Genomic DNA, 21,696 nt, shown 5'->3' on the forward strand with positions numbered 1-21,696 from the left:
ACAATAGTTTTCCAAAGTACTCCCGAGCCCAGGTGGCTATAATTGTCACGGTAGCATGACGGTTTCTTAGGCAATGTCGCCTGAGGGCTCGTAGATCACGCACATTCAACAGTGGTTTCCGACCTTGCCCTTTACGCACTGAGATGTCTCTGAATTCTCTGAATCTTCTCACAATATTATGTACTGTAGATATTGAAAGACCTAAATTCTCTGCAATCTTGCATTGGGAAATGTTCCTTTTGAACTGACTAACAATTCTCTCACGAATTTTGGCACAAAGGGGTGAGCCACGACCCATCCTTGCTTGCAAAGACTGAGCCTTTGATGGACGCTACTGTTATACCCAGTCATGATACCTCACCTGCTACCAATTAGCCTGCTTAATGTGGAGTCTTCCAAACCGGTGTTACTTGAATATTCTGTGCACTGTTCAATCTTATTTTAACTCTGTCCCAACTTTTGTTGAGTGTGTTGCAGCCATCAAATTCTAAATTTGTGTATATTTACAAAATACAATTAAGTTGGTCAGTAAAACTATTGAAAATCTTTTCTTTGCATTTTTGTCAGTTAAGTAAAGGTTCACGTGAATTAACATATCACAGATTTTTGTTTTTATTGCACTTCGGAAAATATCCCAACTTTTCTGGAAATGGGGTTTGTACATGCATATATATTTGTGAGTAAATAAGGTTCCCAAGCTTCCCCAGCTCACGTGATTAGGTGATACGGTCTTACGGTGGGATGGTAAGTAATCAGTTCAGTTCTGGAATTTGATTTGAGTCGAGTTGGAGAGAGAGTTGGTTTGTTTTCCCAATGCCGATGCTGATGCCGATCCTCGACGTCATCCTCCTTGCTTCCAAAACTTAGTCACCAACTTGAGAGCACAGAAAAGGGGACCATTTCCACGGTAACGCTATCAACCCAGGCCAGGGTTAAACACACTGATTGCGTTCTACCAGTCACTCCTTTGTCCACACTGTCAGCAAAACCTCACTCTTGTCATGGGCACACAAAGCTCACCAGTGTCCTCCTTGCCTCAGAAGTCCTGTGTCTCTTGTGTGTCTGATTAAAAAGACAACTGACCTTGTATAAATCTCAGTGGTGCGGAGCACCAGCTGTCCATCATATAACTCCGCCTTTCAGTTTCCAAGGCAACTCACAGACTCTCTCTCTCTCTCTCTCTCTCTGCAGCTGAATTAGCACCCAAGCTCTCTCTCTCTCATTTAAAGGAACAGTCTACTTTAGAATTACCCTTCAGATCTTGTCACAATTGTGCTTTTTCTATTAAATATGCAAGTTCCAATTTATAGGCAATCACCATTTAGATTGGTTCCTGATTATTTCATTTGGGTGTTAAAGTTACTAAGAAGCATAAGGATCTCTTTAAAATAAAATTTTTACCCTTAATTGATCATGTTGAACAACTGTTTACTAAATGATCCCCATTGTCCTTATCTTTGATTGGTCAAATTAATGCTATTAAGATGATTATTTTACCTAAATTTCTGTATCTATTACAGGCAGTATCAATTTTCATTCCCAAGTCTTTTTTTTCATATAATTGACTCTAAAATTTCTTCATATATATGGCAGAACAGAAATCCCAGAAATACTTAGATATATTTACAAAAATCAAAAAAGGTGGTTTGGCTTTGCTGAGTCTTAGATTTTATTATTGGGAAATCAATATTCAATATTTAACGTTTTGGACACGAGTTGGATGAAACCCAATGTCCATGATGGATGAACCTTGAGCGGGAGTCTGTACAGGGGTTTTCACTGGCTTCTATTTTAGGAGCTGTGCTTCCCTTTGCACTTACTAAATTGAATAAACAAATATATCTAGTAATTAAACATACAATACAAATATGGTTTCAATCTCGTAAGTTTTTTGGATTGAATAAATTTATCCTGTCAAGTTCTATTATATCTAAGTTTTTCTTTCAACCATCAAGCTTTTCAAAACCATCAACTGATCAAGCTTTTCTTTTATGGAAAACAAAGGGAATAACATGTTTTTGTGATTTATTCATGGTTAGTTGTTTTATGTCTTTTAAACAGTTGTCTAATAAATATAATTTGCCTAGATTACACTTTTTCAGATATTTACAGATTAGAAACTTTCTGAATGCTACTTTACTTACCTTTCAGATATCACATCAAATGGAAGTAACAGAAAAAATTTAAGTTTAAATCCATATCAGAAGAATTAAATAGCATTTATTATTTATGATTTAATTAGAAAATACACTTAGGTACTTCTGATAAAATTAAGAATCAGTGGGAAAGAGAACTTCAAAGATGTTTGTCTACAGAGAAATGGGAGAAAATTCTTCAACTAGTTAATACTTCAATATGTGCCACACACACGTTGACACAATTTAAGGTGGTTCATAGGACTCATATGTCCAAGGATAGGTTAGCTCACTTTTATTGCCATATAAATCCTGTTTGTGATAGATGTAATTCTGAAGTAGCTTCCTTGACACTTATGTTCTGGTCTTGCCCTCTTCTAGGAAAATATTGGAAAGATATTTTTGATATTATTTCAAATAGTTCTGCATGTTGATTTACAACTTCATCCTACTACTGCAATTTTTGGACAACCTGTAATAGATTCCAGTCATTTATCCTCATTAGCTTGTCGTTTAATTGCTTTTGTGACATTAATAGCCAGAAGATCCATTTTATTTAAATGGAATGATTCTAATCCCCCACCACATTTCAATGGTTTTTCCAAACGATAGCATGTCTAAATTTGGAAAAAATTAGGAGTGGTACTATAGACCCTTCTGTTAAATTTGAAGAAACTTGGAAGCCATTCAATATTTTCATATGATGTAAGTTGACCCTTTCTGAATTCTTTTTTAGTAATTTTTTGTTCATGTATAGAGGAGCGGAGTTAACGACAAATTATAATTTTAGCCAATGAAATATGGCAGCCCAATCTATGTTTTTTTTTTAAAGTTTAGCTGATTTTTAGTTTAGGGGGTTTTTCCCCCACCCTCTCTTTATAAAAGATCTTGTTCATGGTTAGTTACTAACAGATTGGGAGGCTAAACTACATTTGTTACTTGGAACCTGTGCTTTTACATGTCAACCGTTACTAATGTAATCCCGATCTCTTTGTATCATTAACATTATTGCTATGTTTATTAATTTGAAACTTAATAAAAAGATTGAAAAAGAAAGAAAAAGGTGGTCCGATTGAGCAAAACAAGCCCGATAATCCTTCAAACATTAAAACAGCTTTTTTATTGACAGCTGAATTTCACACAGTACAAAAGAGAATTTACATCATATTAAGTTATTATTATTCAGATAATTCCAGCAGTTTCTTCCCTGACATATAGCCAATGGCTGCCATTTCTCATGTTGTACCGATGTGGTTTCACAAAAAAATTCTTTTACTCGATTCAAGTCATTATGTTTATGACGCTTAAGAGAAGAGCCTTGAGAAAAAAGCATAATAATTAAATGGATTCAAAGATCAATAGGCACGGCTATTCACTTTGTCCGTGTGTGGTGCAAGAGAGTTGTGGACAAGCATAGGGTTTGCCAGAGTTTAAAGTGCACTGTGGGAGAAGTGTCCACGTGGGTCTGATGAGGTCCGAGGGGGTGGGGATTGTGCACTGACAAGGTACCCACGATGCATAAATCATCCGAGCTTCCCAATCACCCCAGTTCCATTATCAGATATTGGTCACGTTTGCTAACTTGGGATAAGTTGCATCAGAAAGAACACAATATGTGATGTGTTTCAAGAGTTCCTGCCTCACATCAGTTACAGTTAACACTGATTCAACTAAAGTAATTAACCAAAGGTACCTTAAATGAAAAAACTAATTCAGGTCTTTATCACTGCCATTGATTTTCAAACTGTTCAGTTAGGATCCACTGTATTAGGAAGTTGAATCTCAGTGCCACCACGCAATCTCAGGTTGACAAGGATGGTAGAATGGTGCTTAATGCCATAAGATTTCAGTGTACGTGCATCTTCAAGCGGTGTTGATTGAAAGGTTAAGTAGTACTGGCTTCGCTGGATTCGCTGCAGGGATTCAATTTTATCTTTTAAACTTGAAACCTGGTCATCTGGCAAAACCTGGATCGTCTGGTCACGTCCATCTTTTCTGACAAATATCTCCATTACACCCAGGGTGAGCAGCTGGATTTTTGCATCAAAGAAGATCTTGGAATCCAGCAAGGTTTTCTGATCATTCAGAATGGTGTCTTCGAATAGCAGGCGTTGCTGTAAAGCTGGGATGTTCCACTCTTTCTGGATGCTGTGTTTGATCTGAGAGACCTTACTGTAAATGCTGGCATTTTGCTGAAACTGGTTACCATCCAGGGCCGTCACCGTGACTCCAAATGTCTTCACTGGCTGAGGTACACAAAAGAAAAAATGGACAGAAGTAAGATACATTCCTTTTATACTTCAGAGGCGACAGAAAACAAAAGAGTGAGATGGGAAATGACAACTTGATGGGTGGCAATGGGTGTTGTTAGCGTGCAAAATTACACTTGCACCAAGTGCACTGTGTGGAAGAAATTGTGGTGGCTGAAGCGAGGGTGGATGCGTGCAGTGGGAACACTAGCTAGAACAGTGCAGAATAGGCTGTCATGGTCTCAAACAGAAAACAACTGATTTGCTCAAGCAACACACACAAAATGCTGGTGGAACACAGCAGGTCAGGCAGCATCTATAGGAAGAAGGGCCGTCGACATTTCGGCCGAGACCCTTCGTCAGGACTGACGTCAGGATTTGCTGCTCATTTGGAGCTCCATTCTCCATTATTTGGTCTGTCAACAAAAACACTTGCAAATTTCAACAGAACATTCTAACTGACTGCATCACCGTCTGGTATGGGTGGGGATGGGGGAGGAGAGCTACCACACAGGATTAAAGTAAACTGCAGAGAGTTGTAAAATTAGTCTGCTCCATCATGGGCACCAGCCTTCGGAGTATCCAGGACATGTTCAAGGAGTGGTGCCTCAAAAAGGTGGCATGCTTCATTAAAGACCCCGTCCCCAGGACATGCCCTCTTATCATTGCTATCATCAGGGTGGAGGTGCAGAAGCCTGAAGTCACACCAACAACTTCTTCCTTTCTGAATGGACAATGAAACCATGAACACTACACCACAACTTCTTTTCTGCACTACTTATTTAATTCAACTGTTTAAGATATAATATCTACACGCACATAATGTAGTTCATTTTCCTCTGTTATGTACTGCAGTGACACAAAGATAACAAATTTCATGACGTACCTGTGATATTAAACCTACTTCTCATTAATGTTACACAGCTGAAGATACAACCAAAAAAGGAACCCACTTTGGTGTGATCATCAAGTTACAGGTTAGATGCTTGTTAATTTCACTCAATTTCTCTGTTGAATTCTATAGTCACTTCTACCAGTTGTAGCCAAGCAACTGAATGAATCAAACACGAGTAAAAGAAATCAACCAGAACTGAACTTATTTGGCTTGATCTGGGTAAAATAGTTATGTCTACAACTGCCCATTCCTCCACAGCCCCAGATACTACCAATCAATTTTCCCCAAACACATCACTGAAAACTTAAATGCATAATAGCTACAGAATTAGGCCATTCAGCCCATTGAGTCTGCTCCACCATTCTATCATGGCTGATTTATTTTCCCTCTCAACCCCATTCTTCTGCTTTCTCCCACAACCTTTAACACCCTGACTAATCAAGAACCAATCAACCTCCTCTTAATACACTAAGTGATTTGGCGTCCACATCCATCTGTGCCAATGGATTCCACACATTCACTAGCCTCTGGTTACAGAGGTTCCTTCTCATTGTCTTTCTAAATGGATGTCCCTCTAATGAGGCTCTCAACCCCTTCTCCTACCTTCTCCTGTAATCACCATTCTGAATGAATGTCCATCTATTCTGAGGCTTGGCCTCTAGTCCTAGAATCCCTCACTATAGGAAGCATCCTCTCCACATTATCTGTCTAGCCCTTTCAATATTCGATCAGTTTCAATAAGATTGCCACTTCAAGAAGTTTTTTTAAAACATTAAACATGTTGTATAAATCCACAGTTCAAGACCCCAAAAGCTAGGTCACCCCCTGCTTCAGTCGTGTATTTATCTAGTAATCAACGTATTTTAAAATGGTTAGGCTTTAAACACTTAGGATAATTTACCTAGATAATGAACCTAGATAATGAAATAAAAACATCACAATGCATTCAAATCTGCACGTAACACATGTGTCACCTTCACCAGGGCCTTGTTTAGATTGAAACTCCAACCAATAACATGCAACATAGTGAGGTAAGGTGGCTGATTTTCAGCACCAGAGACAGCAAATTACCAATAGGGACCAATTCAAGCAGTGCAAGGTCAGAAGACCTGCCACAGATTGCACCATCTCCCCTGGGCAGAGGCAATCTGGGATGTCTATCAGCTGCCACACACTGGCAGGGTGACAGAAAATGGGGAATAATGTATCTACACACCCTTGTATCTGAACAAGAATTATTCAAACTCTTACCTCGACGACCCATGCCTCAACATTAGAGACACAAGGCATCCCTAGCCATTTCCTGGCCTCATCTTCCATCACACTCCAACCATCTGATGAAGCCACATTTCCAGTTGGATCAGCTGGGTCAAGAATGATTGGTCTGAAAAATAAAGCCATTCCAATGACAACATTGAACTTTGAGCAGTACATGCACTGCGTACAAATTCCATCTTTGTGATCAATTTGCATTAATTCTCAATCAATTTAAGACAAAATTGTTCAATTTATTATCAGAGAATGTATACAGTATACAACCTAAAATTCTTACTCATCACAGACATCCACAAAATTAAAAAACAAATGAATGAATGATAGAAACATCAGAACATTAAAGACCTCCTTTCCCTGTCCCATACACAGGCAGCACCATGAACAGAGAAAGGAATCAACTCTCCTGCCTAGCTCTATTCAGCTACAATGGTAGTGTCTGTAGCCTGAACTCTCCATTCCTCTACAGCCTCGGATACTGTCACTGATCATCATAGTCTTCCGAAGCACCACCACAATAGTTCAAACAGATGTATCACTGAAGACATGTCACAATGTGTACAAATCCACAGATTCTCCACCTGCCACCATAACAAACAGAAATGGACATCCACAAAATGTGAAGAACATATTTCGAGATTTTGGGGCAAACTTTGAAATGAGGAAGTACTCTACGGAAAACTCTGTAAGAGAAGGAAAGCTGACAGAAAAAGGCCAAAAAGTGAAATAGGAATACTGGCTAAAAGAGCTTGTTGAGGCAGTAAATGGTGAGGTGACAGAGGGTAGTCCATAATGATGTACAGAATTGCAAATAAGGCTGAGGATTCTGAAATCAATCTCAGTAAGGTAGGCAACGGTGGGTAGTTAAAAAAATGAGAAACATTAAGAGATACTTTCAGCTGTTACCGTCAGAACTAGACAGGACATAAAGCAGGTTCACGAAAACGATTCCAGGATTGAATTGTTTGTCATATGAAGAGCATTTGATGGCTCTACGCCTGTATTCATTAGAATTCAGAAGGATGAGGGAGACCTCAATGAAACTCATTGAATGGTGAAAGACCATGATAGAGTGATGTGGAGAGAATGTCTCCTATGGTGGGACTGTCTACACCAGAGGACACAGCTTCAGAATAGAGAGGTGTCCTTTTAGAATGGAAATAAAAAGGAAATCCTTTAGCCAGAGGGTGGTGAATCTGTGGAATTCTTTGCCACAGCCATGTGAGGCCAATGTCTTTATGTATATTTAAGGCAGAGGTTGATAGATTCTTGATTGGTCAGGGCATGAAATGATACAGGAAGAAGGCAGGAGATTGGAGCCAAGAGGAAAATTGAATCAGCCATGATTAAATGACAGCAGACCTGATGGGCCAAATGGCCTAATTCTGCTCCTATATCTTGTGGTCTTATGTTTTAATAATGTGATGTCATGTATTGCTCTCTACTGGACCTGTATATACAAGAATCCAGAAGGTGAACACAATTTTAAAAACAAAGGGTACCATTAATTCGCATAGTTTAAAGTGTGGTTGGGAATCTTACCTTCTGTTGTGGAGTTTCTTGATTAAGAACTTCACCAAATCTTCATTATTGACATCATAGTAGTCAGTCCAGTAGATGCACAGTTCCTGATATCTGCAGATCAATTCCAGGACTGTGCAGAACCCTTCAGCCATGTCAAATCTCTCTTTGTGATTACCTTCCTCCCAGGCATAAATGGTCAATAATTCTAAGGCATACTTTGCAGGCAGTCGTGCTCCATTTCTCAGCTCTGATTTCCGTGGTTTGACAAACTAGGAGAATTATTGACAATCACCAATAAGCAAATATGATGTTAAGCACACTCCTCATTACCCTGTTTTGGTTCTATACTTTGAATCTTCATTATTTTCCCTGATGACACAGCTTCCCTGAGATTACATGCCAAGACCACTCCTAGACCAATGGTTACCAATCATTCCCGAGTGGCCCCTATCTCAACATCTCCATCACACAGATTGCTGAATCTGCACTGAGATCTAGGTCAGGTCAGGCACGATCACAGCCCAAAGTCAAACTCCCATGTAATGACTCCTCCCCTGTTTTCTTGGCCTTATGTATGTTTTGAGTGTACCAGAAGAACATATAGAGAAAAGACTTGGATTTAAGTACCCCATTTGTGTAAAGCAAGATTTCACAGGGCAATGCTAGAAATGACTAAATTATCTGTATATTGTCAGTCAGTTGGAGAGTGCATGTTGTCCAATCTCTGATAGTGCTGTGGTGCCTTCAGTCAAGCTGAGAAGACCATCACATCCTTACGTTAACTCTTAATGGAATGAGAAATTGAATCAAATAAATGTTTTGAGTTCAATTATAGACGTCTTTGACCATTTCTAGCCTGAAGCAGGCTGCATGCTGGGAGGATACTCTGGAAACTAGGGACTCAATCCAAAATTGTACCATGAAAGTCAGTGATTTCATTGGAGAGCTGTGCTCTACCACTGAACATACAATGGTATCTCATGGGTTTCCTGCAATGGCTATTGGGCAGGTCCTTGGGAGAGAAAAGCAAACAGCAACATCCCCAAAGACTCTGGGGATCTTTGGTCCATAACCATTCAAACTTGAAGAGATATTCAAGACGGTATTGAGAACCTGATGCGTTGGACTAGTCCATGATCCTAAGGAGATGCCAAAGAGGAAGGTGTACACTGAGATATCAAAGCAAGATAGCATTTTAGGTTTGATACAACAACCCTTCCATAGGCTTTCAATGATTAACAATTATCAATTTCTTCCATCACTCACCTCCTTGTACCAATATTTCAGCAGGCGAATTAAGTCTTTAACCTTTGGAAACTGCCGTTTCACAAATCTTCTCTGAAGTTCAGTAAAACAAGCAGAGAATTCTCCTTCTGTGATCTCATTATGGTTTGCAAATTGGATTAGTTCGAGATGTGCTTCGCTTGTATTATACTGTGGTGCTGCAAGAAATAAAATGAACAAGAACATGGTCAAAAGACTATTGCTTAATAACTGTTCAAGTATCACTTCCAAGACCAAATGGACCATTCTATTGGATTCACTCCAGTTTATTTAATCTCAGGATAGTTTTCCACCTTCCCAAAGGTTCCCAGAAAGAGTTTGCTGAAGTTTACGTAACAAGCAAAGGAGAATGAGGGGAGATTTGATAGAGGTATTCAAAATTATGACTGATATAGATGGGGTAAAATCAAGCAGGCTTTCGCACCCCCTCCCCCCCCCACTAAGGTTGAGCAACACTAGAACTAGAGATCATGTTTTAAAATGGAGAGTTTTTTTTTTAAAAAGGCAGGGGTCCCCAACCTTTTTTATGCCATGGACCATTAACCAAGGGGCCTGTGGACCCCAGGTTGGGACCCCTTGGTTTAAGGGGAATATTTGGGGGAACTTCTTCACATGAGGGTTGTGAGTGTGTGGAATGAGCTGCCAGCAGAGTGGTGGCTGCAGGTTCAATTTCAACATTTAAAAGAGATTCAGATAGATACATAGATGGGTGTGGTATGGAGGGCTATGATCCAGGTACAAGTTGGTGGGACTGGCCAAAATAATAGTTCATCATGGAGTAGGTGGGCTGAAGGGCCTGTTTCTGTGCTGTTGTGCTCTGTGACTATTTCCGCAAAGAAATCACTTGTAAATTTAACCCAAAGTAATGACTAATGCTTTTTGCATCTTGGTAACACATTAAGCTTTCTGAAGGTAGAACCACTCGTTCTACGTCTCTTTGATTTTGGAAGACATCTGCTCATTGCTAGATATCATGATGCATGTTAAATAAGGGAATCTAACTCACGTTAGCATTAAAACAGATGATGTAAATACAGCTAATTATGAGAGCTATGATATACAAGTGAATCAGAGCAAGGGGACCAAGGATTTTGGTGCTGACCTTAATCATAACAACACATTTGACAAGTGGGGACAGGCGGCATGAAGGTAAAATCTACATTCTGATCACAGCCTGAGATCGTTTCTAGAAAATAAACTGTCTGTGGTCATTCCAAATTAGCAGGATATTGTCTCCCACCTCCCAACAGGATCAGCTGGGCAAAATGGCATGGTTCCAAGCTGTAAAACACATTTTGGTAAAGCTTCCAACATGAGACTAAGCCTAGTGGCCAAGAAATGAATCACTTTCTTATGAAAGGAAAGTAAAAAGGCAGATATTATCTTTTAAGAGCAAGTTTTAGATTTGATACCCAAGACTTCCCATGGAATTCATTTTGTTATTAAACTGGTTTAACGTCAGTGGTAAAGTAATAGCAGTAAGATTTAGGGTTAATATTCCTTGTTATTTCTCCTATGAAAGAATCCTCCTATGTGCCATGTACAGACAAAAAGTGCACTGTAATCTACACTCAGTGGCCACTTTATTAGTTACACCTGCTCGTTAATGCAAATGTCTAATCAACCAATCACATGGCAGCAATTCAATGCACAAAAGCATGCAAACCTGGTTAAGGGGGTCAGTTGTTTGGATCCAACATCCGAATGGGGAAGAAATGCATTCCAAGTGACTGACTGTGGCACGATTGTTGGTGCCAGACAGGGTGGTTTGAGTATCTCAGAAAATGCTGATCTGGGATTCTTATGCACAACAGTCACTAGAGATGGCTTAGAATAGATGGATAAAAATTAAATATCCAGTGAGCGCAGTTCAGTGGGTGAAATCTCCTTGTTAATGGGAGACGTCAGAGGAAAATGGCCAGACTGGTTCAAGCTGACAGGAAGGTGACAGTAATTCAATAGCCTTGTGTTACAGCAGTGGCATGCAGGAGTGCATTTGTGAATGCACACTTTGAACATTGAGGTGAATGCGCTACAGCAGAAGACCAAGACTACAGGACGTACCTAATAAAATGGCCATTGAATTCATTTTCTTCCTGAACGGCAGCAACTGCTTGACTCAGAATCAGACACCAAACACTAGAATACTACAGGACAGTCCAGGCCCTTCAGCCCTCGATGTTGTGCCCACCCATATATTCCTTTAAAAAGGTACTAAACCCACACTACCCTGTAACCATCTATTTTTCTTTCATCCATGTGCTTTTAAATACCCCTGTTTTAGCCTCCACCACCATCCCTGGCAAGTCATTGCAGGCATCCACAACCCTCTGTAAAAAACTTACCCCCGATGTCTCCCCTAAACTTCCCTCCCTCAACTTTGTACATATGCTCTCTGGTGTTTGCAATTCATTCCCTGGGAACCAGGTACTGGCTATCCACCCTATCTATGCCTCTCAATCTCGTAGACCTCTATCAAGTCCCCTCTCATTCTTCTATGCTCCAAAGAGAAAAGTCCCAGCTCTGCTAACCTTGCTTCACATGACTTGTTCTCCAAACCAGGCAACATCCTGGTAAATCTCCTCTGCACCCTCTCCATAGCTTCCACATCCTTCCTATAATGAGGTGACCAGAACCGAACACAATACTCTAAGTGTGGTCTCACCAGAGATTTGTAGAATTGCAACATGATCTCTCTACTCTTGAACTCAATCCCTCTATTAATGAAGCCTAGCATCCCATAGGCCTTCGCAACTATCCTATCAACCTGTGCAGCGACCTTGAGACGTATGGATTTGAACCCCAAGGTCAAAGTTCATCCACACTCTTAAGTAACCAACCATTAACCCTGTACTCAGCCTTCTGGTTTGTCCCTCCAAAATGCATCACCTCACACTTACTGGATTGACCTCCATCTGCCACTTTTCTGCCCAACTCTTCATCCTGTCTATATCCTCTCATAACCTTCAACAACCTACAGCTCCTTCCACAACTACTCCAATCTTCGTGTCATCCGCAAACTTACTCACCCATCCTTCTGCCTCTTCATCCAAGTCATTTATAAAAATCACAATGAGCAGGGGTCCCAGGACAGATCCTTGCGGCACTCCACTAGTCACCGACCCCCAGACAGAACACTTTCCTTCCACTACTACCCTCTGCTTTCTTCCTTTAAGCCAATTATCCAAACAGCCTCATGACTTTCTGCATGAGTCTCTCATGGGGGACTCAAATACCTTGCTAAAATCCATGTAGACCACATCTACCACCCTACAGTCAACAAGTTCTTTTGTTACCTCTTCAAAAAACTCAGTTAGGCTCATGAGGCACGATCTTCCCTTCACAAAGCCATGTTGACTATCCATGAGTAGACTGTACTTCTCCAAATGCTCATATATCTTATCTTTAAGAATCCTTTCCAATAGTTTGCAGACCACTGACGCAAGACTCAATGGTCTATAGTTCCCAGGATTCTTCCTATTACCTTTTTTCAAACAGAGCTACATTTGCCATTCGCCAATCCTCCTGCACCTCCTCTGCAGCCAAAGAGGATTCAAAGATCATAGCTACTGCTCCAGCAATCTCTTCTCTCACTTCCCTCAGCAACCTGGGGTATATCACATCTGGCCCTGGGGACTTATCAATCTTGATGTTTTTAAGATCTACCATTTCTTCTTTAATCTCCATACTGTCCAGCACACAGGCCTGTTCTATTTCAACCTCACCCTGATCAAGGTCCTTTTCACTTGTGAATACTGAAGCAAAGTATCCATTTAGGACTCCCCAACCTCCTCCGCCTCCAGGCACATGTTGCCTTCTTAATCCTTTAGCAGCCCCACCTTAATTCTTGTCATCTTTCTGTTCTTCAGAAATTCATAAACACCTTGGGGTTCTCCTTAATCCTACATGCCAAGGTCTTCTCATACCCTGTTTGAGCTCTCCCAAGTCCTTTCTTAAGCTCCTTCCTATCTACCCTATATTTCTCATGAGCCCCTCCTGCTTCTTATATTTAACATATATTTTCTTCCTCTTGAAGAGTTGCCTCGTGTGTTTCATCAGCCACAGTTCCCCTTTTCTACCATTTTTTCCTTGTCTCAGTTGGACAAACCTATCCTGAACCCAGCACAAGTGGTCCCTAAACTTCCTCCACATTTTACCTCTGTGCTTTCACCCTTAAACATTTGTTTCCAATTTACTCTTGCTACTTTTTATCTCATCCCTTCATAGTTAGCCCTTCCACAATTAAGCACTTTCCCATTTTGTCTGATTTTATCCCTTTCCATAGCTATGCTGAAGCTAAGGGAGTTGTGGTCACTCTCACCAAAATTCTCCCCCACCAAGAGGTCTGTCACCTGACCAGGTTCATTACCCAGAACTAGATCCAGTATGGCCTCTCCTCTCGTCTGCTGGTCCGCATATTGTGTCAAGAATCCTTCTTGAAACCACCTGGCAAATTCAGCCCCATCTATCCCCCTTGCAGTCAGGAGGTGCCAGTCAATGAGGCAAATTGAAATCACCCATAACTACAACCCTGTATTCTCTGCACCATTCTAAGATCGGCCTACTTATCTGCTCCTCTGTGTCCCGAGGGCTATTTGGGGACCTATAGACTACTCCCAGCACAGTGATTGATCCCTTCCTATTTCTGACTTCCACCCAGACTGACTCCGTGGACACGCTCTCTGCAGTGTCCTCCCTTTCCATAGCCCTGATACTATCCCTGACCAGCAATGCTACACCCCCTCCACCTTTTCTATCTTCCATCCTATTCCTTTTAAAACACCTAAACTCCAGCACATGCATCAGCCAATCCTGCCCTTCCTCCAACCAAATTTCAGTAACGGCCACAACATTGTAGTTCCACGTACTGATCCTTGCTCTAAGTTCATCTCCTTTATTCCTAATACTCCTAGTGTTGCAATAGACACATTCCAACCCCTCTAACTGGCTACATTTACGTTTTGTCCCCTGCCTGTCCTTCAGGCAGAGAAGAGAGCAAATCAGACAAGCTCCTTTCTTTCCACCTATCCATAGAAGCAGTGATAGAAGAATTAAAATTACATTTGAGATGTAACGTTACTATTAATTATAGTCAATGTAATATTAATTCTTACTTAATACATCATAGGTTGGCAAAACATCAAATGACACACTCTCAGAACTCTTCCTTGATTGCAGCTCAAAGCTTAAAGATTTTGGCGATGTGATACTTTGCTTTATGATGTTGACGTTGATATTATTGACTGAATATGCAAGGCTTTTAGAACATTTATCCAGCATTGTCTGAATTTCCTCAAGAATTTCATGCCTGGTGTCTCTCTGGAGCTGGAAACTCGTGAAGCAACTGAGAAAGACGACGATATCTGCATCCGAGCTGTTTTTTAAAGCTGTTCCTTTTCCTGAAGATCCACCCTGTGAACAAAAAAAATTACATATCTAATCATCGTTTTCAAACATTTCCAGAATTAGAATTGAAATCAGGTTTGACATAACCAGCATGTTTTATGTGCATGGTGGTGCTTTGTTCCACCCTTTTAGTTCAGAACTTCCCCCTTTTCCTGAAAATCGGGAAGGGAGGCAGTTGAACAAACACTCCAAGGATATCCCCAGGTAGACATGCAGTACATTCATAGAAGACATTTAACAGTTGGTCATTGTTATCACCATCCAGCCTTGTCCTCACTGGAGGAATACACATGCAGTCTTTCCAAGGAAATGGAGAGGTAACCTGTGCACATACCTCCATCCTATCCAGAATGCTGCCATCAAATTTAATGCCTGAATCTCTTTTCCTATTATTTTTTCTAAAAATTTAGCATAATTCCATGCATTCTAAGCCCATATTCACCAACAAACTAATAACAAACTGTTTGTTGAAGCCAAATGTATGCCTTGTGTAACCCCCTGGGTCACCTCAGGCTCGCTCAGCTCGTTCTCGTCTAGGGGGAGCAGCCTTCGGCCCCGCCAAACTGGGTAATCAGCTGGTGTGGATGCTGTGTGATGTCCCCGCCTCGCCCAAAACCAGACAGTACACCATATGCGATTAAATGAGTACAATTTATAAAGGTTACTATAACTAAGTGATTAATAACGATACAGTATATATGAAGAGAAAATTAAAGAAAAGGCGCCAAACTTATCAAAGTCCAAACCACTTCGTGCACAACCGTTGGAGCTCAATTACTGAAGTCTTCTGGCCACCATTCGATCCCCTCCGAACTCCTCGACTCGCAGCTCAGGACCCTCCGAACTCCTTGACTCTCCAAACAGCTCAGGACCCTCCGAGTGGTCAACCAAGCACATCTAGCTTCATCCCCCCCCCCCCCCTCGGAGAATCTCCCGGCCTCGGACCCCCCCTTTGGGGTCTGATCCTCACCCAGCTTAGAGCATTGCGTCCTCTCTCTCGACCCCCTTGCGCCGATCTGCCCAAAAGCCCGTCAACAAAAGCTTACAGACTCAGAAAAAAGAATCCCCATTTGGTTTACAAAGGAATACCATTCTCGTTATCAGTAAATTAGCATTCCTGCTAGTTAACAAAAAGGAGAAACCCTCTTTACACTTGTTACTCCCTTAAAACACGGGTCAAGTCCTCCCCACCACTGAGCACATCTATATGGAGCACTGTCACAGGAAAGAAGCATCTGTCGTCATGGACACTCACCACCCAGGTCATGCTCTCTTCTTGCTGCTGCCATCAGGAAGGTGGTACAGGAGCCTCAAGACTCACACCACCAGGTTCAGGAAATTATTTCTCAACCATCAGATTCTTGAACCGGGGGGTGGGGGGGGGGGGAATTACTTACTTGCCCCATCACTGAAATGTTCACACAACCAATAGACTCACTTTCAAGGATTCTTTCTCTGATGTTTTCAATATTATTTCTCTCCTGTTCCATCTGTACAGTTTGGTATCTTTTGCACACTAGTTGAATGCAAAAGTTGGTGCAGTCTTTCATTGATTGTTACTGATTTACTCAGTATGCCCACAAGAAAACAAATCTCAGGATTGTATATGGTGACAAATAGAGCATGTACTTCAATAATACTCTACTTTGAACTTTGAAATAGCTTCAATTAAGACACTAGAAATCTTGCAGATACTGGTAATCTTGAGCAACACACAAAATTCTGGAGGAACTCAGCAGGTCAGGCAGAATCCATGAGGGAAATAAACAAGTCGGCGTTTCAGGGTGAGACCCTTCAAGGCTTACAAAGTCGATTTCAATGGACTTGGCTCTCTTCCCTTTGCAGAAGAGCAAATGTGACAGACCTGTGGACTAAAACTTGACAAGAATGAGAAACGTGGAAGCTGAGATTAACCTGTCTGTTTTAGGGATGTAACTGATCCTATTGAGAGGTCTATCTGATTGGCCAGTGCAAGACCATTCAGCAGGTCCCTGCAATTATGTCATTTCAGTATTAATGGAGTGCTGCCCATAGTGAAGTAGGCAAGTATCCCAGCCATGATTAGTGGTTGCAGGGACAAGGGCAGGTGTGATCTCTGGGGAAGAGGGATAAAATGAGAATCTTCCATGCCTATTAATATATGCAAATAGCCAATCCACCTCCTTGTCCCAACTGTGCTTCAAAAGTGCATGGACTGAGATCTGAGATTTTCAAAGTTTGAACATCTCACCAAATCCACCAATTCTTGAAGGATTAGACTAAAGTTCTAAACTTTCTAAAAAAAAATCAGTAAATAAGTAATGCTGTCTGCAACTTACCACTTGAAACGGTGATAGACGCAGAAACACACATTGCATTTACACAGATGACTACAACAGCCCAAGCCTACAAAGCAATGGAGTAAGTGCTGGGAAATTGGGCTAACCTAAAGCTCCCCATGTGGTTGCCTGGACACAATGGCCTCCTTCTCTGCTGTTACTTGTGACGATTCTTTGATACGTGCTTAATTAGAGAGATAGGAGGGGTAGGATTGTACTCGGGGAATGTCAACTAACTTTTACCAAATTGTTATAGTATCATATATCGCTAGGCAACCTGCAATTTATATTTTAAACCTGACTACCTGAGAAGGTTCATTTCATACAGCAAGGTCTAGTCTGACCCTTTCCAAAGTTGGATTATCTAGATACAGTATCAGGAATGCCTCCTGAATACAATAACAAACCTTGCCCAATCTAGGCCTCTGGCACCAGTTAATATTGGGGAAATTAAGGTCACACTACAACTGCTCAGTTTCCTCTGCACCTCTCCACACCATAATCTGCTGACATATGTGTCTTCTACCTCTCAAAGCTGTTGGGAGGCCAGTGGTGCAACCCATCATAGTGATGGCACCTTTCTTAGTCTCGATTCTCCGCTTCCAGGACAACCTCCCTCAGTCTCCCTGTTCAGTAATGCAACTCATCCTCCTCCACTGCATTTCCTTCTATCCTGTCTGAAACATTCGAATCCTGCAACATTGTGCTGCCAGTCCTGACCTTCCCTCAACCAGGTCTCCACAATTCCTACAACACTAATTCCATGTACTAATCCAGGCTCTAACTTCATCTGCCTTATCTGAAATACACCTTGTACTGGGGTAAATAGACTTCAGTCCCATTCGCCCCACTGCGTTCATTAACATGATCCTATCTGCTTCATCTTCCACTCACACCTGATCTCACCACTACTCCCCTGAAAACTTCCACCATCTAACTTTCTGCTCCCACTCCCTGCCACATATCCCAGAAACCCTCCCAAGGAGCACTAGCAAATCTCCCTGTGCCCCTCTCCTTCACGTGTAACCGGTCTTTCTTCTACAGTTCCCACCTGCCCTGGAAGAGAGCCCAATGATCCGTGTATCCAAAGCCCTTGCTGCTGCACGATCTCCTTAGCCACAGGTTTAATTGTATTATCTTCCAAGTTGTTGCCTTCTTAGCACAGGGCTCTGGGAGTAATCCTGAAATTATAACCCTGAGGTACTGGGTTTTTTTTTTAAGCACTTTCTGCCCAAGTTTCTGAATTGACCTTGCAGGACTTCATCTCTCTCCTGTTGACGTTGCGAGTGTCAGATGGACACACCTCCCGCAGAGTCATTCCCACTAAATCCTCCCTGATCTTCCACCGGCTGCTATACCGACCTCACCTCACCTCTCTGCGGCCGCCCTTCTCACGGAAGCCCAGTCTTCCTCATTGCGAACACTTTAACCTACCAGCAACACTTCCACCTCAAGTTTCTTTTTTAAAAAAGCGGGAACTCTAGACTTACTCCCAGTGTAACTTACAAAGTTCAAAAACAAATTTATTATCAAAGTACATGTACACGTTGCCATATTCTACGCTGAAATTAATTTTCTTGCGGGTAGTGTAGATCCGTGCTTTCCATTCAGATCTCTTCATCCACCACCGGACACTCAAAACTGTGGCGGAAATGAGTCGCCCTTGGGCAGCTTTTCAGGACAAGAGGGAGAAAGCTGTGGCAAACTGATAAGATCCCCCGGTGGACCTGAGCAGGCGACTTGGACGGAACCACACCGACTGCATCACTAAATTGTTGATGGCCTCACCTTTGGAGGCGCGTTAGTTTTTTAAAAACTGAGAACCATTCACCTGTTTTGCCATCATTACACTGGCTGCCCGTGTCCTATAGGATTAATTTTAAAATAATTTTAATTGTATACAAGACTCTGAATAATCTAGCTCCTCGATATATCCCCTTACATCCTAATCTTAAATCTGTGAATACTGGTTTGCTTTAAGTTCCTAAGGTCAAGTATACAACAACTGGAGATGCGGTCGTTTGCTCTAATACAGAAAAAATCTTGAAAATTCCAATGACTGAGATACACCAGACTAGTTTCAAAACACTTCTAAAAAACTACTTTTTAATTTGGTTTATTTACAGGATTATTTAATGCCTCTTGATGTTGATTACATTTATGTAAGTTGATATATTCGATTACAATTTATCCTATAAAATGTTTGTCTTGTGACTTTCAAGCTTATCTCGCATTTTTAGGAGTGGATTGATTTATCTTTACGATCCATCTCCTGAATGAAATAAAGTCCAGTTCTAACAATGATGTGCTCAAAAAAAAATCTTTCCAGTCAAAAGTTTTAAATCATTTAAAATTAGTAACTTTCGAATTTAAGACTGAGCAGCGGATCTTTTCTAAATTTAAATACGACATAATATCACGGAGCCATTGAAGATGTGTAGGAGGGGTAGACTCCTTCCACTTAAGCAAGATCGCTCTTCTTGCTAAAGGAGAGGTAAAAACTAAAACCTGTAGATTAGGAGTATTTAAAGTTATATCTTCATTTGCAATAATACCAAACAAGGCAGTAAAGGGATTTGGGTCAAATTGGACCCTAAAAAGTTGAGAGAAGGTATGAAATACTTCCCGCCAAAACTTTTCAGTTGTAGGGCAAAACCAAAACATATGAGCAGAGTTGCATTTATTACAAAGTGGAGAAATATTCGGGTAAAAACTGGAGAGTAGCTTTATCAGAAAGCTTCCTCATTCACGAGGAAAAGAAGCGCTTGCTGTTTTAAAAAGTGAATTATAGTAAGTACCACTCGGTAAGTATTTTTCGTTAAAAAAAACGAACCCACTCACCTTAACGGCTCTGATCACCTTAACGTTGGGTTGTTTGGTGAAACACTGATTTCTTAAAAACTCGCAGATCCTATTCACGGCTTCCCTCACCTCGACATTAAACCCGCATGGCTGCAAGTTATTTTTAATGAAGTCGTCCAGTTTGTTGGGCTGTATTTTGTCCAGCTCCATCATTACTCAGCGTTCGTTCTTCCTCACAGGCGGCGTCCGAACTGTTTCTTTCCGCCGCTGAGCAGCTGTTTATAAGCCGGTCACTAGCCCCGCCTTCTAATTCTTCTATTATAGTGAAACGTGGAGGTTAAATCTGCCGGTATGATAAGTTTCATACACGTCACTGGTCTGGTTGGTTGTCATCGCTCGAGCTAATTAAAGGCAGCAACGCCTTTATTTCGATATCAGTAGATAATGCCGTAGTTTCGGTTCCTTTTCTTTCCATCACTTTTCCTGGCCTCATCGATACTGACTCACTGTATGCTGATCAGTTGTTTTTTTTTAAAAGCATCTTTCCTTCAGATTCTCGCTCTAGTTATTCAGTCACCCGCAATGACACTGCAACCCACGGGGCAAACTGCCCTCCTCTGAAACACGTCTCGCATCTCAAAATGAACGAACCCGTATGTCAGAATTTGAATCCCTCCGCCCACTGCTCAGGGACCCTGTCCTCCTCGCTGTTCCTCACCTGTCCCGAAATGTACTCCGTGTCGGTGCAAGTTTTTCATTGCAACTGTGCATATGAAACTAAAATCGACCTTAACACTGCTGAGGCTCAGTCTAAACACAAGAGAGTCTACACAGAAACTGGAAATCCAGAGTAGCACACCAAAAACGCTGGAGGAAGTCAGCAGGTCAGGCAGCAGCTATAGAGAGGAATAAACAGTTAATGTTTGGGGCCCAGACTGGAAAGAAAGGGGAAGAAACCAGAATAATAAATTGGGGGAGGGGAGTGAAGTGAGAAGCTGGGAGGAGATAGGATAGGGTGTAATCCCTGTGGAGAGTGGAGGGGTGGGGTGACATCCCTGATGTTCTGCACATCTGTCCCTAGGATGAGGCTTTCCAGAACATCAGAGATGTCTCCTTTCTTCAAGGAATAGGGTTTTCCTTCCTCTACCGACCACATCTTCTCCTGTTGCTGGATATCTGTCCTCACCACATCTTCTCGCCAACTTAACAGGGGATGGAGTTCCTCTTCTCCTTACCACCCCATGACCCTTCTCATACAACACATTATTCTCTGCAACTACTGCCATCCTCAACGGGATCTGACTACCAAACGCATCCCTACTACCCCCCACCCCCACTTTCTGTTTTCTATGATTCCCTTGGCTATTTGTCCCTCCCCACTGGTCTCCTTCCTGGCTCTTATCCCTGCAACCAGAAAAAGTGCTACACCTGCCCATTCATTGGCTCCCTCACTACATTCAGGGCCACAAGAAGTCTTTCCAGGTGAGGCAACACTTTGCCTGCCGGACTGTCAGGGTTATCTACTGTATCTGGTGCTCCCGATGTGGCCTCATTGAGACCTGACGTAGATTGGGGGACGGCTTTGCTGTGCGCCTTCACTCCATCCGCAACAAGCACGATTTCCCAGTAGCCAACCATTTTAATTCCCTGCCTTTTCCCAATCTGACATTTTAGTCCATGGTCTCATCTGATGCCAAGATGCGACCGCTCTCAGGATGGAGGAGTAACACATCCTCCTGAGTAGCTTCCAACCTGATGGCATGAACATCAATTTTTCTTCCACCCCCACCCCTCACCTCTACCAAACTCTT

General features: G+C 41.7%; 1 protein-coding gene across 1 annotated transcript; it reads right to left on the reverse strand.

Moving 5' to 3' along the window:
* Positions 1-3,236: 3,236 nt before the first annotated feature.
* On the reverse strand, positions 3,237-20,156 carry LOC132404030 (2'-5'-oligoadenylate synthase 1-like). The gene is made up of 6 exons (XM_059987996.1): positions 19,925-20,156; positions 14,474-14,771; positions 9,342-9,517; positions 8,094-8,344; positions 6,531-6,663; positions 3,237-4,381 (listed from the first exon to the last, which is right to left on the reverse strand). The coding sequence occupies exons 1-6, from the start codon at positions 20,096-20,098 to the stop codon at positions 3,884-3,886; spliced, it is 1,530 nt and encodes a 509-aa protein (XP_059843979.1). The 5' UTR covers positions 20,099-20,156; the 3' UTR covers positions 3,237-3,883.
* Between the last annotated feature and the right edge of the window lie 1,540 nt (positions 20,157-21,696).

Source organism: Hypanus sabinus, chromosome 13, assembly GCF_030144855.1.
Source record: "Hypanus sabinus isolate sHypSab1 chromosome 13, sHypSab1.hap1, whole genome shotgun sequence".
Taxonomy (NCBI): domain Eukaryota; kingdom Metazoa; phylum Chordata; class Chondrichthyes; order Myliobatiformes; family Dasyatidae; genus Hypanus; species Hypanus sabinus.